At 37.2% G+C, this 14,838-nt stretch overlaps 1 protein-coding gene across 1 annotated transcript; it reads right to left on the bottom strand.

Annotated features, from left to right (window-relative positions):
* Positions 1–383: 383 nt before the first annotated feature.
* On the bottom strand, positions 384–8,586 carry LOC140234723 (COMM domain-containing protein 8-like). The gene is made up of 5 exons (XM_072314760.1): positions 8,507–8,586; positions 4,636–4,791; positions 3,951–4,103; positions 3,302–3,457; positions 384–2,367 (listed from the first exon to the last, which is right to left on the bottom strand). Exons 1-5 carry the CDS (start codon positions 8,567–8,569, stop codon positions 2,344–2,346), a joined length of 552 nt encoding a protein of 183 aa, XP_072170861.1. The 5' UTR covers positions 8,570–8,586; the 3' UTR covers positions 384–2,343.
* Positions 8,587–14,838: the final 6,252 nt, after the last annotated feature.

The raw sequence follows: 14,838 nt of genomic DNA, 5'->3' as shown, positions 1-14,838 counted from the left end.
AAGAAGGTGTGTCTGTTGAAATCTTGCTCAGGTCAAGTGCACCAACATTCAATATGTGTTGGCTAAAGATTACATTGGTGATGACATAGAGTTCAATCAACACTTCTTATTCCCTATTAATGTGGTTTTACAATTCCCTCCTATTACCCATCACATTAGGAAAGATATAATCTTGAAAACTGTTCAAATAGATTTGAATGTTTGGTAGTAACCAGAGTTTACCTTGCTATTCGTACTTCAGTTCCTCTTGTGTGTGTGTGTGTGTGTGTATGTGTGTGTGTATGTGTCTGCTTACATATCAGCAAATACACTGTATAACATAATATATGCCAGCTTAAAAAGCTGACACAAGCCACAACATGAGATATTAAAGGATACAGTGATTCAATTTTCAGTACAAAATATCTTTTATTTTGACACTGATGGTGAGATATACACATAATATACAAATATACTTACATCAAGACACAGGCTTGATGAAAGGAATGTTAGTTACTACAAGTGCATAACCTTAGAAATCTATTAACACTATTGTTTCATTATTACAAGTATAGAATAATCATTTGTGTATGTAAAGCAGGTATGCTGTAATTCTTTAAAAATCATGGCAGGAAAGTTTGGTGACCATGTGTACAAGCCAATGACATCACCTAAGTAGGCCCTACATATGTTAATTGACATTTTTGATTGAGACTGACATACAATTGTACGTGTAAACTTGCCACAAGCACATATACAAATTCAAAATGTCATAACTTTCTTATTTTTGTCTTATTATGATTAGAACTGCATTTTTTCTTTTTGTTTTATTTATTCTGTATCTACATCAAATTAACTACACAGTGGCATCCTACTTTTATATAAGGTTTCTGTTCCATCCCAAATACAATCCTGTACTGTATAATGTATGACTTCTTTCCCATTAAACCTTGTCATCAGTCACTTCTCCTCTATACTTCCATACTCTTTCCTAAACCAATTGAATAGGAATTTAAAAAAAAAAATCACACAAGGGATCATAACCACAGGTACTTCATGACTGAAGAATTGTCATGGAGGAAAAGAATATAAAAACAAACTACTGGGTACAATGTATTAAAAAAAAAATCAAAGGCAATTTTTTACAAATCCAAACTGCTGTGTACCATTAATTCATTTATTTTTTCTCATTTATCTTTCTACAATGAAAATGTTTAGAGTTCTCAAGAACTATTAAACTCATCAGAGCTCTTTAATGGCTGCTGCTTTTATTCAAAGTAAATTATAACATGAATGTTCGAGACGACATAAGTTAACTCATAATTCCAAAACCCCATTCAATCCTCCTGTACTAAGGCCAGAAATTCAATAAGCTGTATCAGAGCAAATATCTTAGTCTACATTTAGCATTTGTTGAAATATACACAACTCTGACTTCCTTTCAATAAACAGAATGTACATAAATTTGTTTGAGTTGTCCATTTCACACATCAGTTCAACATTTGCATTATAAACAGTTCACATGAAGTTTTGCCTGATGGAAAAAGAAGATACTAACATTCAACCAATGCGGAACATGCAACCAAAGCCCTCAGGCATTTTTTTTCTTCTATGGAAAAACAAAACTGCAATTGTAACCATCTGACAAATTCAAGGAGCAGAAGTGTGGGCCATGACTGTTACTTTGGCATGAGCTGGTAGCACTTGAGCAAGTGGTTGCTCTAGGGAAAATGCAAAGACTTTCTAAGGACAGGAAATTTCTTTTTGCAATAACAAAATGAATGGCCATAATGAAATCAGTGGTCATAAACAAAATCAGTGGTCACTGCAAAGTTCTTAATTGTATGACTAACCAGTGCTTGCAAAAACATGAAATGTTTGCTGTAGGTCATAAACAGTTCATGTGGTTTTATTTATTTATTTTTTTTTTCCTGTATTGGAAGGTACTTCAACTCTGGGTCTTTTCAAACTGACAGCATCATGAATGGGCATATTTCAAATCAGGTGACAAGCAAACTGCTATGGAGATTTTAGAGCTATGTATTTTGAACGTTTTGAGCACATTTAACCCATTGAGGACGGGCTGATTTTGCTACGACACACATTCTCCATAGACACTTGCCTGGGTATACAGTGTACTCAGGACTTGTCCTCAACGGGTTAAAACATCAAATACCGTCATGGGTAGAGTAAGTTATTTCGTGTCCACAGTAAGGTTGCTAACAATCATTTTGTCACCAGATGACAAAGAAGTCTTCGTACTGTTGTTGCAACTTAGATATGACTCTGATATATCAGGTAAATAATAACATAATCTTGCTTTATGATGTCTTCACCATTCACACGGTCACTTGTGTCCTTTTATCATGTCTTCAGTTGTAGGACGGCCTGGTGAGGGAGAGAAACAGGGAAGAGAAGCAGATGTAAAAATCATCAAATCAATCACGCACGATATGTTTTTCAAATGAAACTAGTTTGGATTGTAACAAACAAAACAAATCATTTGTACATTCTGATGGGTAATTCTTGGGCAGTCTAGCATTTTTCAAAGGGATCCAACCATCCAGAAAATAACATATGTGCTCAAGTGTTCAGGCACTATCAGACAATTCTTATACAACTTTACCATCCTTGAGAGGATTCAATAATAAAAAAAAAAAAGAAGAAAAATGACACTATTCACCAGCACTTACAGAATAACACAGAACAGATAGTTCCATAAGCATCCCTTTCTTGAGTATCAAATGTGCAAGCAGGCAAGAAAGAAGGACTTTACGTATTGAATCCTTGCATAGCATGGGTTGTAAAATTAGATTGGGAGTTGTCTCACAGTACCTAAACAATTCAGCAAATGTTATTAATTGGGTGTTGTTCCCTTTAAGAAGTTCTTGAGCAGTTTCTGTGCAGAATGGTCTTGAGGATCTTTACTTTTTTTCCAATGCAACTGCTGAATGTGAGTAGATAAGAGCAAGTTTTCCAAGGGGCTAATCACTTCATATCTTTGCCTCACTGTAGCAGCATAATGATACTTGAATTAATTTCCTTCATAAAAGACTCGTCCTTTCTTTAAATCCCTGTATAACATTCCCACTACTGTATACGCTGTCATTCTTGCGTACAGATATTTTCAAGAATGAGGAGGTCACAGACATTTTCGCGAGATGTTGTTTTCGCGAATTGACACCGACACCAATTTAAATGTACTATTACTCTAACGTCCGCCAAAATTTTCGCATGTTGTTAAATTCGTTATCCAATTGAGATTCGCGAAAATAACAGCTTATACAGTATTCCTGCAAAATACGGATAAATGAAGACTCACCCTGTTTGCTGTCTCTAGTGATGCCAGTAACCTCTGCAGCTCCTCCCTGTTCAGTTCCAGTGAGACGAGTTTGTTGGTGCCGTCCTCCAGCACGCTGAGGTCCAAGTTTACCAGCGGTTCTTGGACGGAGGATATCTTGTCACTCGACAGAGCAAGCTACAGTAATGGAGATAAAGTTATCTTGTAAAAGTTCTGGGGACAATTAACACCTATAAGTTGAAACACTACTATGAATTTCCTCTCGAGGAATAAAAAAGCATTAATATTCTGTGAAAAAAAAAATGTCATTAGATCATTTTACTTGCATTTTTACTTCTCTTGTCCTTCTTCTTCTCTCTTCATTGGCCTTCAGACAAACTACCCCCACCCCACCCCACCCACTCCCCCCCCCCCAAAAAAAAAAAAAAAAAAAAAAAAAAAAAAAACACCCAAAATAGAGATAACTCAATGCAAATCTGCCAGAAATTATAGAACATATATTTAAGTTTTCACTATTTCCTATATAGATGCAAAAATTTACAAACAAAATAACAGAAACAAATACTTTAAGAAATCAGAGAAAATATCCATGAAAGTATTATCAGTACAATCTTGAGACCTTTGCTTTTCTTTCAATCCAGTTTGGCAATAAAGTAAGCCAGTTTCCTACCTTGAGTTTCCAATCAAAATCAGTCAAGTGTGCCTGTGAGATTGCTGCTGTATTATCCACCAGCGCCTTCCTCAATTCGCTCCTCCTCACTGTCACACACTCAATCAGCTTCTCCTTTACATTGTCTGACACGCCCTCGAGGTCAGCCTTCATCTGAAGTGTACACAAGGGGACAAAGACAGTTTATGGCAGACTGCAATTTGCCCAAGCTGTTAGGTTCATCATAGACATTCGATGTACATGTGGCATTCTCAGCTTATACTTAGCATTTTCTAATGGAATTTTACAGATGTATAGAAAATTCAGGATTATTACAGTAATCTGCCAGAAAGCTCCTCAGCACACAGGTAAAATCACACTTTCATGTGACTAAAATGTTGTAAATTTGAGGCTCCTTAAACTTATATATGTTCTCATCCCTCACTCTATCAATTCCTTTACAAGCAACAGAGCAATTCTTCTTTTTTTTGGTGAGCTTTAATGACCAACAGCACATCTTTTTTTTTGGGGGGGGGGTGGGGAGGAGAAAATGGGTTTCCAAGTGAAGCTGATGCAAGATTTGAAACATAAAAGTCAGATGATGTGAAAGATAGCCATACTAAAAATCATTCAGCAGGAACTTCACTCTTGTGGATTTGTGAGGTAATTGAATGACATGATTCGATGGCACTGGGAAGTTCCTTACATCATCTTTGGTAGAGTCTCCCTTTACAGCTGCCTTGAGATATGCCTCACTGCTGTGCAGGACCTGGAACCATTCATCCAAGCTCCATGTCTTCCCGTAGTCCTGGTAGCGAGGTCTGTGATGACCAGTAAGAGAATCAGCGACTTGGTGGACAAGCTGTATCAATGCAAACAGAAACAGGAAACATGTACAATTCAACATCGCATACATATGTAAAATTCTCTCCTTTTTGCTTTATTCTAAGTTGGTTGCTCTTTACAATGAGATTTCTCTCGGTAACAACAAAGATTTCCTTGAATAAGTCCCACCTCCCCCCCCCCCCCCTAAATTTGCCAAAATACTTGCAGGGCTGCACACTACCCCATTTCTTTTACTGGTCCGACCTGTCTGTCGGACCAGTAGGTACCCAGTTTTTCCATTTTTTACTGGTAAATTCTGAAAAAAAGTAACTGGTCTGACAGTGATTATTACTGGTTAGGGACCGTCGGATTAGTGCCAGTGTGTAGCATTGCTACTTGCACGATTCACTTGATGCACTTGTCGAAGAATTTGGAACCTGTGTGCAGGTATTTGCACACAGGTTCAAGTGGATCAGTTGACTTGTCATACTACGGATGGGTTTACGCTTGGCCGAATCAAGAAATATCATTAATTTGGACAGAAAGGGACTATTGGAGGAATCAAATTCTACGCAGCACAAGTTGTCAATAATCGAACTAAATTCTTACATCTGTACATAGACAACACTAGGTATCTATTCAAATTCAAAATAAATCAAATTTTGATGTTGAATTTCACGGGTGAAGCCACCAAGTATGAGACACCAAATCCTTATATCCATACCACAGCCTGAATACACATCGCGTTCCTGCTGATTGCAGTTAGGTCCACCCTAACCGCACCGGCGACCGACCGACCCCATGTTCCAATTAACATGTTCGTGTTTAATAGTAGATAATCTAGAAACTAATACTACTACAACTACTTCTAGAAACTAATACTACTACAACTACTACTAGACTGGTTCTGATAAATATGACTGGTTTCCAACTTAACTGGTCACTAACTTACTAGTGCAAAATTGAGCAAAGAAAATGCATGGGATTCCATCGGGATTCCATATGGCTATCAGACATGCTAACTAAGATGGACTTTATCAGATGATTTTGGTACCATGGTTTCATGAAATTTGATAGTCACTTTAAGGAAGGAAAGTACAAAATTCCAGATTCCAACTGAAAAGTGCGACAATCGTGCCCAGGCCCCATGCGCAGTTCACGGCATACGTACAGTAACTTTTACTCTTGAAATCGGTACGTTAGCACGTGAATGCGGCCCCACCAAACGGCGTTTTCGCGAGATTGATGACATTGATAGTATGATACAGCGGTGGGGCCAATTTCCACAGCATACACTTGTAGCATCTTTCGTCCTCCCGTTTGGTTTTTTTTTCTTAGGCCTTCAATTTTTTAGTTTCTGAGGGACTCCCTAATGTCCATCGACTATTAAATTTAAAGGACAAGTTCACCTTCATTAACATAAGGATTGAGAGAATGTAGCAATATTAGTAGAACACATCATTGAAAGTTTGAGGAAAATCAGACAATCCGTTCAAAAGTTATGAATTTTTGAAGTTTTTGTGCAGTCACCGCTGGATGAGAAGACTACTGCAGTGTATGATGTCACATGCGTACAACAACATAAGGAATATATAAAGAGAATTTCACAAAATTTCATCTTTTGAAAAAAGTACACATTCCCTTGACTCGTTACTGACATATGTTATGGGTAATATTATTCCCATTGCCTTTAGAAAGAGGCAAGTCATGTGCTCTTTTATTATGCAAAAAAAGTGAAAATATGTTGACTTTTCTTTACATTTTCTTTATACTGTTGTACTCATATGACATCACGAGCCTTAGTAGTCTCCTCATCCAGCGGTTCCAACACAAAAGTTTTAAAAATTCATAACTTTTGCATCGATTGCCCAATTTTCCTCAAACTTTCACTGATGTGTTCTACTAATATTGCTGCATTCTCTTAATCCTTATGTTAATGAAGGTGAACTTGTCCTTTAACGGCCAATTTAATCATAAATACAACACTAACCTAACTTTGCTTGCTAAATGCACGGATGCACACGCACTGCGGCGCGGTGGGGCCGATTTCACAATTTTGCCCAGTTCACGAGCGACATGATTCCGAACTCCAACTTCTGTCTTTATTTTGCCTTTCTGACTTTTCAAATTCCAGGAAAATACTCTCACATGATACTAAAAACTTTCATCGGCTGGGGATGATGAATAATTAAATGACTGACCTTCAACCAACCTTGAAATTGTAGAGGGCAAGCTTTCGTCCTCTCCTGAGGACTTTCTCAAGCCTTATGCAGGGTTGTCTTGCTGCCGTTGCCTGTCTTTATCAATCACTTTATTAATCAATTAAAAAGAAAAATAAAGGAAGCACTTTGGATCAGAAGGGTCAATCCAGCTCTCAACAGAGACTCGGGATATACCCTTTCACCACAGGGTCTATATGGTCCACGTCCAGTGATCATGGTGATTAATAAAGACAGGCAACGGCAGCAAGACAACACTGCATAAGGCTTGAGAAAGTCCTCAGGAGAGGACGAAAGCTTGCCCTCTACAATTTCACAAGGTTGGTTGAAGCTCAGTCATTTAGATCTAATTACTCTCACATGGATGGTTCACCTTGAGCACCTCCAACAGTAGACAGAAAGATCCGTCTGTCCGGAGGACTCTTTTTATAATTTGCCATTAACGCTGTCCTCCGTAGACAGACGGAAGGTTGCAGTACCCATTGCTGTGTGGATGTTCTTAACCACTGTCTCTACGGAAAATTGGGTGAGGTACCTCACCCTTCTCGATTGCGTCTAATTCACGGCCCTAGGTCGGCAAATTTAAGCTTGTATAGTGAAATTAGCTTTTTAGGAATACATTACACTCACCAGATTAATGAATAATCCAACATTTTAGTAGAATTTTCAACGTAAAACACAGCCTGTCGCGTCGTCACGTTCAAACTGCAGAAACATACACTATGAATCTATTAGCCAATCACATGCGAGGGAGTTTCTACGTGTTTGTTTTACTAAAACACGTACCTCGCATTTGATTGGCTTACAGATTCAAAATGGCAACTTACAGCTTGCGAACGGCGATGTTGCGATATCGATAAAATTTCTGCGTTATAACCGAGTTTATGTGAGTATTTCGATTGCACAATTGAGAAATTTATCCCAAATATTGCTGCATAATGTGTCATGTCATGTCAAACTTGTTTGAATGTAAAAAAGCTGTCTGAAATTTGGTTTATCGTAACGTTTGATCTGTGCGCGACTGCTCCACACAGGAGCCGCAATCATTGACTTCGGTCTGTATACGGAGGGGATCCGTGAAGCCAGACGCAGTCTCTGCAGAACATTCCCCGACGGACAGATACAGACCGATCTTTCGGTCAACTCCAACAGGTGCACAACATCTAACACGTTATTCTAATCGACATACGGGTGAAGAAACGGGTAGGTGTGCATTTCTACATGATTACCAACTTAATATCTATGGCCTTCAACATGAGAGGAAATCAGGCTTGTCGTACCCCGAGTGGAGCATATAACACGACTTGGCCCGATCTCAACCTTATTTAGATTAGTGTGATCGATTTTAAATACAGACTACATTGATGCATACAACGACATGATTATCAACGTATGGGACTGACTATTGACGTCAGTACAGAAAGGCAATGCTAAGATTGGTCTATGGTCATCTATCAGAAGATAATAAAACGAAAGTTTACTGCTGTTACTTGTATAGGAAATCAAAGAATCCTTTTCGAACAGTAAACATACTTTTCCGAGGTCTGCGGGAGCACATTTTGTGAGCAAGTTCAGTCCATCCTTGGATGTCGCCATCTCGAGTCGAGCCTGCCACACAAAATCGAAAACAGCATGCCTATAAAAAAAAGGGGGCGGCGCGTCCACCGAGATTGTCACGGGATTCAGTACCGGTACTTGTTCATGGCCAATGGGAATGTTGTTGTCGTTCATCTGTATTGCCGATACTGTTGTTGTTGTTGTTTTTTATGTTCATCGTTGTAGATATCATATAAATTCGGGGGGGGGGGGGTCATTTTTTTTCTTCTTATTTTTGTTTTGTTTTGTGTGTGTGTGTGTGTGTATGTTTTTTTTTTTCTCTTTGGTTATGCTAGGGATGATATAGTTTTGGTTGAGATGGGGGATTCAGATTTTGAATTTTTGCGAGATGATTAGAAACCACTTAGGCCTATATGAAAAGAGCATACAATCCTAAGAGGAAATCAAAGTTTATTTGATGAAAATTGGTTTTGAAATGGCAGAGATATCCAAAAAACAATAAAGGTAGTAACAAAGTGGTCCTGATAAAAGTTGGGTCCCACCTCATAGGATCTCTTTGTTTTTGGATATCTCAGACATTTCATAACAATTCCATCAAATAAACATTGAATTCCACTCAGAATATTGTATGCTCTCATTATATATTTGATGAGATGTTTCATAAAGAGCTAGTTTCTAAATTATCTCACAAAGAAGCTGGAAACCGAAGTCCTGGCCATCTAAACCAAAACTATGTCATCCCCTTTAACTGAAGAGAGAGACAGAGAGAAAAAAATTATTGCCCTTGTCCCTATATGGCCTCAAGAAGTTAACACTAACTGTTATTTGTTTTATCAGTAAGATAGAACCATGAAAATACAGAGCTCAATGGAACAGTATCATGTTATATTATTGCTGCTCTTCATATTGTAGAATTATTATCTGTCATACTCATTGTATGACTGGTACACTGTAGTTAGAGTATAGCAGTATAATCTGTTGTGTAGTAACATAGTATATCATCATCTCATCTGTTATATCTTCAATATCAATTCCTTTCTATGTTTATCATTGTCATTACTACCACTATTGCTGCCACCAACATTTATGAAATAGCCTTCCAATTGTTCACCCCTGGCTGTGCACCTCTCTTTCTGTCTGTCTGTCTGTCTGTCTGTCTGTCTCTCTCTCTCTCTCTAGCTCTGATCTATTTCTCCCTCTTAGTCTTACACAAATAAAAAAAAATATATATCACACACACACACACACACTTATTGGCTTACATCAATCTAAACTGATAAATATATCTTTGATTGCCTATAAACATCATGCAGACACAAAAACCAAGTGCACTAATTCGATAATGCTGCTTTATTAATATCAAAATGCACTGAACAGCACAAGTTTGTACCTCATACATTTGACATTTCAATTGTGACAACACAGAAGGACAATTATAAAAATAGTCTCCTCTTAAAAATACTTAAAACATTTTCTTGCCAATCCAAGGGAATGATCAGCACACACTGGCATGCTAATAATTACACACTCTCATTTTGTAAGTCATTTTGAATTTACAAACATATATCACGTTGAAGTAAGCCTTGGTCAGTTTAGAAAGCATTCAGGCTACACACAATAAAGGTAATACCTGTATATGATAAAAACATATAATTTAGCATGTCACAGCCATGTAACATCTCATAAAACTGAGCAACATGCTTGCACACACTAATACATACACTGTTTTAACAGAGACATTTACATAAAAACCTGAAGATGTACACTGCCCTTTTGGCAAAAGGAAGCAAGTGACAAAATCAGTATTTCCCATGAATGAGAAATTAAATCAGCATTTCCCATGAATGAGAAATTGCATCAGTCACTTGACTTGGATATCTCTCAGTAGGATACATGTTCAACTCACACCTTAGCATCAAAAGAGTGCATGCAGAGTCCACAAGCATCAATAAATCTGATTTTTATAAGTCACTTGCTACCTTTTGCCAGGGTAAATACTACAGCTATTTCCTCGTCACTCAGTCATTCCCTTCATACTTCATTCTCGGTGCATTCATACATCAATATGAATGCAATGTTTACGAATACAGTTATGCAAATAAAGCTGTACCTCCTTGAGGAAAAAATAATAAATTCTTGAACACAAAGTAAGAGTGCGAGAGTGACAGAAACGTAACTCTCCACCAGTAAACATAACAAAATGTCAGCATCCTACGCTGTACCCATGGCTCCATTTATGCCGATTGGTGAAGGAAGCAAGCAGTCTAATGTGCCAATTAGCAGAAGGGTACAGTACGCACAAAAAGGGGTAAAGGCTATGTTAGAGCGCTCAAATCCAAACCAACCCAAACCCAACCATACCATGCCATATATACAGGCCTACTATACCATGCTAGAATGGAAGCGTTTAAGCATTCTGCGGAAATAGCGTACCTCATGAGCTCAGAGTCAAAGGGGTCGTACATTTCGTAGCAACCAACACATTCACCTCATATGCATAATATAATACAGGTGTCCCTTATACAGAGAATCAACTCTTTGCATAATGAACTAGTACACATGTTATGTGCACTCTTCTCATTTCAACAGCTGATGCAATACGCTTTTGGACCACTTTGCATTTGAGCGCTCTCTAGCATGGCACGGTACAGTACGGTATGCTTCTGGCATGGTACGGTACAGAATGGCACACTCTGGGAGCATTCGAGCGCTCCTCTAGTGCAGGTAGGGTATAGTATGGTACACTTTAGAACACAAGAAAGAGAAACACTCTTCTTGTCTCCATATTTATTAGTTTTTTCTTCAAATCATTACTCTCACTTTCAACGGTATGTCAGCCTCTCACATCTACTTCAAAATATATTTTGACGGAGTATGAATAAAACATAGACTTTAATATAAATGTGAAATTTGTCTGTACAAAACTGGGTGACACAAGAATATCTTAACCAAAGCATATTTATAGTTTAATGGAAAAGTGCACATTGAATGCATACCTCCATCAAGTGCAAGCTAAAGCACACAACAGCTGTAAAAATTGATATTCTTATAAACTTCTAAAATCTAGAGTGAATATCAAAAGCTACATTTTTTAGAAGAAAGTCACCCAAGGAGCAGTTTAGAGCTACCCTCTTCTGTAAAAGTGGAAATTTTCGCGGGGTGGAAATTTTCATACAACATGACGTCAGCGCAATGAATAATAAGTGTCCAATTTTTTTGCTTGTAATTTGTAAAATTATGTTATATCTATGATTCCAAGGTAGGCATTTTGTAGGTTTATAACTTTTTTATAATTTGTAATCGTCTTCAGGTTTGCTAGTTCTGTGGCATGAGTAACTCTGCTGTCATAAAGTGGACCAGTAAACCTTTTACTACAGTATGTGCTGCCAGATTCCTTAGCCACAGTGGCAGCAGTGAACTACTTGAAGTGCTTGCTCAATTGTGATTGTCCACGGAATCAAAACACACCCAGAATTCATTTTAATGAGCTGACAGCAAAATTTACTCGCGAAAATTTCCACTTCAATATAATATGCATTCTATGTATTCTGATTAGTTTAAACAGGCAGTTTGGTGTCCTCTATTATTGTGATTGCAGGAGCATTTTGCACCGCAATCAATACACATAAATCATAATATGATTATATAGCCCTTTACCAAGTAACGAACTCCGAAAACATTACATCCTAAAATTGAACCTGATGAATCACTGGAAACAGCAAGAGTATATTACAACTGACAATAATTGCCATTACCGCCATAAATTTGGTACTCCACCATGCTGCTGCTAAAATTTCTAATACCCCTGGCGTCATCACCACTATTAAGTCATGTACTCATCATCACTATGATCATCTGACTTTAATATCAATCACATTTTCTTCTAAACTCATGTATTTTGTCTCATCATTCTCATTAAAGTCAAAGTCACTATAATCAAGCCTGTAGTAAGTGAGCTGTATCTGTCACTTTTCATCTTCTTACCTTGCTTATTTTCATCTAGCTTGCAATTACATTGTACCTCTGCTACATCAGAATGTAATAATTTCAGTATTTAAACACGTATGCAACATATCAAGCCTATTTTTTTTTTCACAAGGTGTGTTCATGATACTATACGGTAGTTCTCTAAAATTCTTCATCTGTCTGAGATGTGAGGGAAGTGAAGAACGAGTGTATAAAGACATGTTTGCATAACACATGAGTACTTAAAAATGTGATTGGATTGAAATATGCCTCTGCACAGCAGCTTTAACTCTTCCTCTTTAGGTGAGGGGCATACAAGATGACAAAGAGACATATCGAGGGTTACTCGTATATTGGAAATCTCCACCTGCAAGAACAGGATGTACTTGCAACTCCACAGTTGCAGATTTACTAAATTTCATCCCTGAGATACCGGTGTGCAGACAAGTAAACAAGAGACATTCAAACAATATTCCTGATGTCGAGACAAAGTACACTGGATCTTGATATACCTCAGAAGAAATATACCTTATCAATTCTGATAAACTGGTGTAGATATATACAGAATGTTTCCATACTACAGTATGTCTCCTTTCCTCCTAGATGGACAAGCTACGATCCTGAAACTTCAAAAAAGCAATAATACAACAGACAGTACCTATTGAAGCTCAGAACTGATAATTCAGGTAGACTACATTGCACATATGTGTGACTATGTGCTTGATTGTCTTAACAAGGAAAGTTTGCTGATGAAACAAAAAAAAAAAATTGCTTCAAACAATGGAACTTTGAATCTTAATGGAGTTTTACAGACTCCTGTGATATTTGCATTCCTGAATACCTGGTATTGTTCTTTGCTCTTCAGACTTCAAGAACAGAAAACTTGGTAGAAATAGCTGTTGCACACAAAAAGAAGATAACTTTACCATTCTCTTTTGAGATTAGAAAATTCTCTCATTCATTGCAGATTGAAAAAGTTACAAACCTCACAAATATAAGGTTTTTACTCCTCTAGATAAAATGCAAAATGTTAAAAGTTAATATTCTTAAGAATGAAGACTTCTGTGCCATGATGCTTCATGGAGTACTTATCACTGCATCTCCAGCAAACTATTGCACAAATACAGCATGAATTGCATTCATATGAAGCAACGGTGGGACAAAGAACATCTGCAAGGTCTTTGACACAGACCGACTTTCATATTTGTTACAAGTTCTTCTCCGATAAGACCACAGCCATGCCTCCCCCCCCCCCACACACACACACATACTGTTAAAAGGAAATGAGAGAGAGAGAAAGAGAGAGAGAGGGATACATGTATAGAGATGTTTCTGCTATTTAACAGCATTATAATGTAAACAGAAACATATGACTATTAGAGCATCTGTCAGTTTTGAAAAGAAAATATGAACACAGAGAATGTTTCTTCAAATTTGTATAAAAAGCCTCACTTATACACGAAAAAATCCATGAAATCATTTCTTTCTACCCCAAGCTGCCATAAGACAGAAAATATAAAATGCAAGCACCTCAGCAAATCAAGAGACAATATATGCTACCACAGAATTGAAATTGTCAGATGAGTTTTTCTTGTTTTTAGACATGTAAATCTGACTGAAGTGCTTACTCAGTTAGAAGAGAGAGAGAAGAATATATTTGAATGCAGACTGAAAAGTAACAACAACCACAACATTAACTTATTGTATATCACCTAAAAGCTGTTATTTTCACAAGCATTTGATTTTTGTGAATTTCGCAAATCACTGCTGCGCTGCAAATTTTAACAACACGCATAGATATTGTGAACGGACAGGCATTAGTGCATTTACGACAGCCTTGGTGTCGAGCAAAAAATTTTTAAAAAAGAACATCTTGTGAAAGTGTCTGTGACCTCCTCATTCACAAAAATATCTGAATGCGAAAACAACAGCTTTTATAGTACAAGTATAAACACACACAAAGAATAGTTCTGAAAAGGAAAACAAAAATGTGGTATTGGTTTTAACTAGATGCCTCCTTTGAAAGAAATACACTGTAAAAGTGAAAATTTTTGCATGATCATTTTTTCTTTCTCAGCCAAGTAAGATAAGTTTCCTTTTTTTTTTTAATTCAAGCGGAATCAAAACACTAAACGGTGTTTTACATATAAAACAAACAAATATATTTGCATGCTTATATTTTCCCACTATTTTCTGGTTTTCTGTGAAATGTGTTAAAACATTTCCACACTGCAAAAATTTCTACTTTTACAGCAGGCAACTAAAGTGAAGACAGCTGTCGCTACATTAGTCAATAAATACTGTATGCTTGTAGTAATATAAAGACATCTGGAAGATCAGCC

This window comes from Diadema setosum, chromosome 11, assembly GCF_964275005.1.
Source record: "Diadema setosum chromosome 11, eeDiaSeto1, whole genome shotgun sequence".
Lineage (NCBI taxonomy): Eukaryota > Metazoa > Echinodermata > Echinoidea > Diadematoida > Diadematidae > Diadema > Diadema setosum.
The sequence above is the reverse complement of the archived record's forward strand: the minus strand, read 5'-3'. Positions and strand labels throughout refer to the sequence as shown.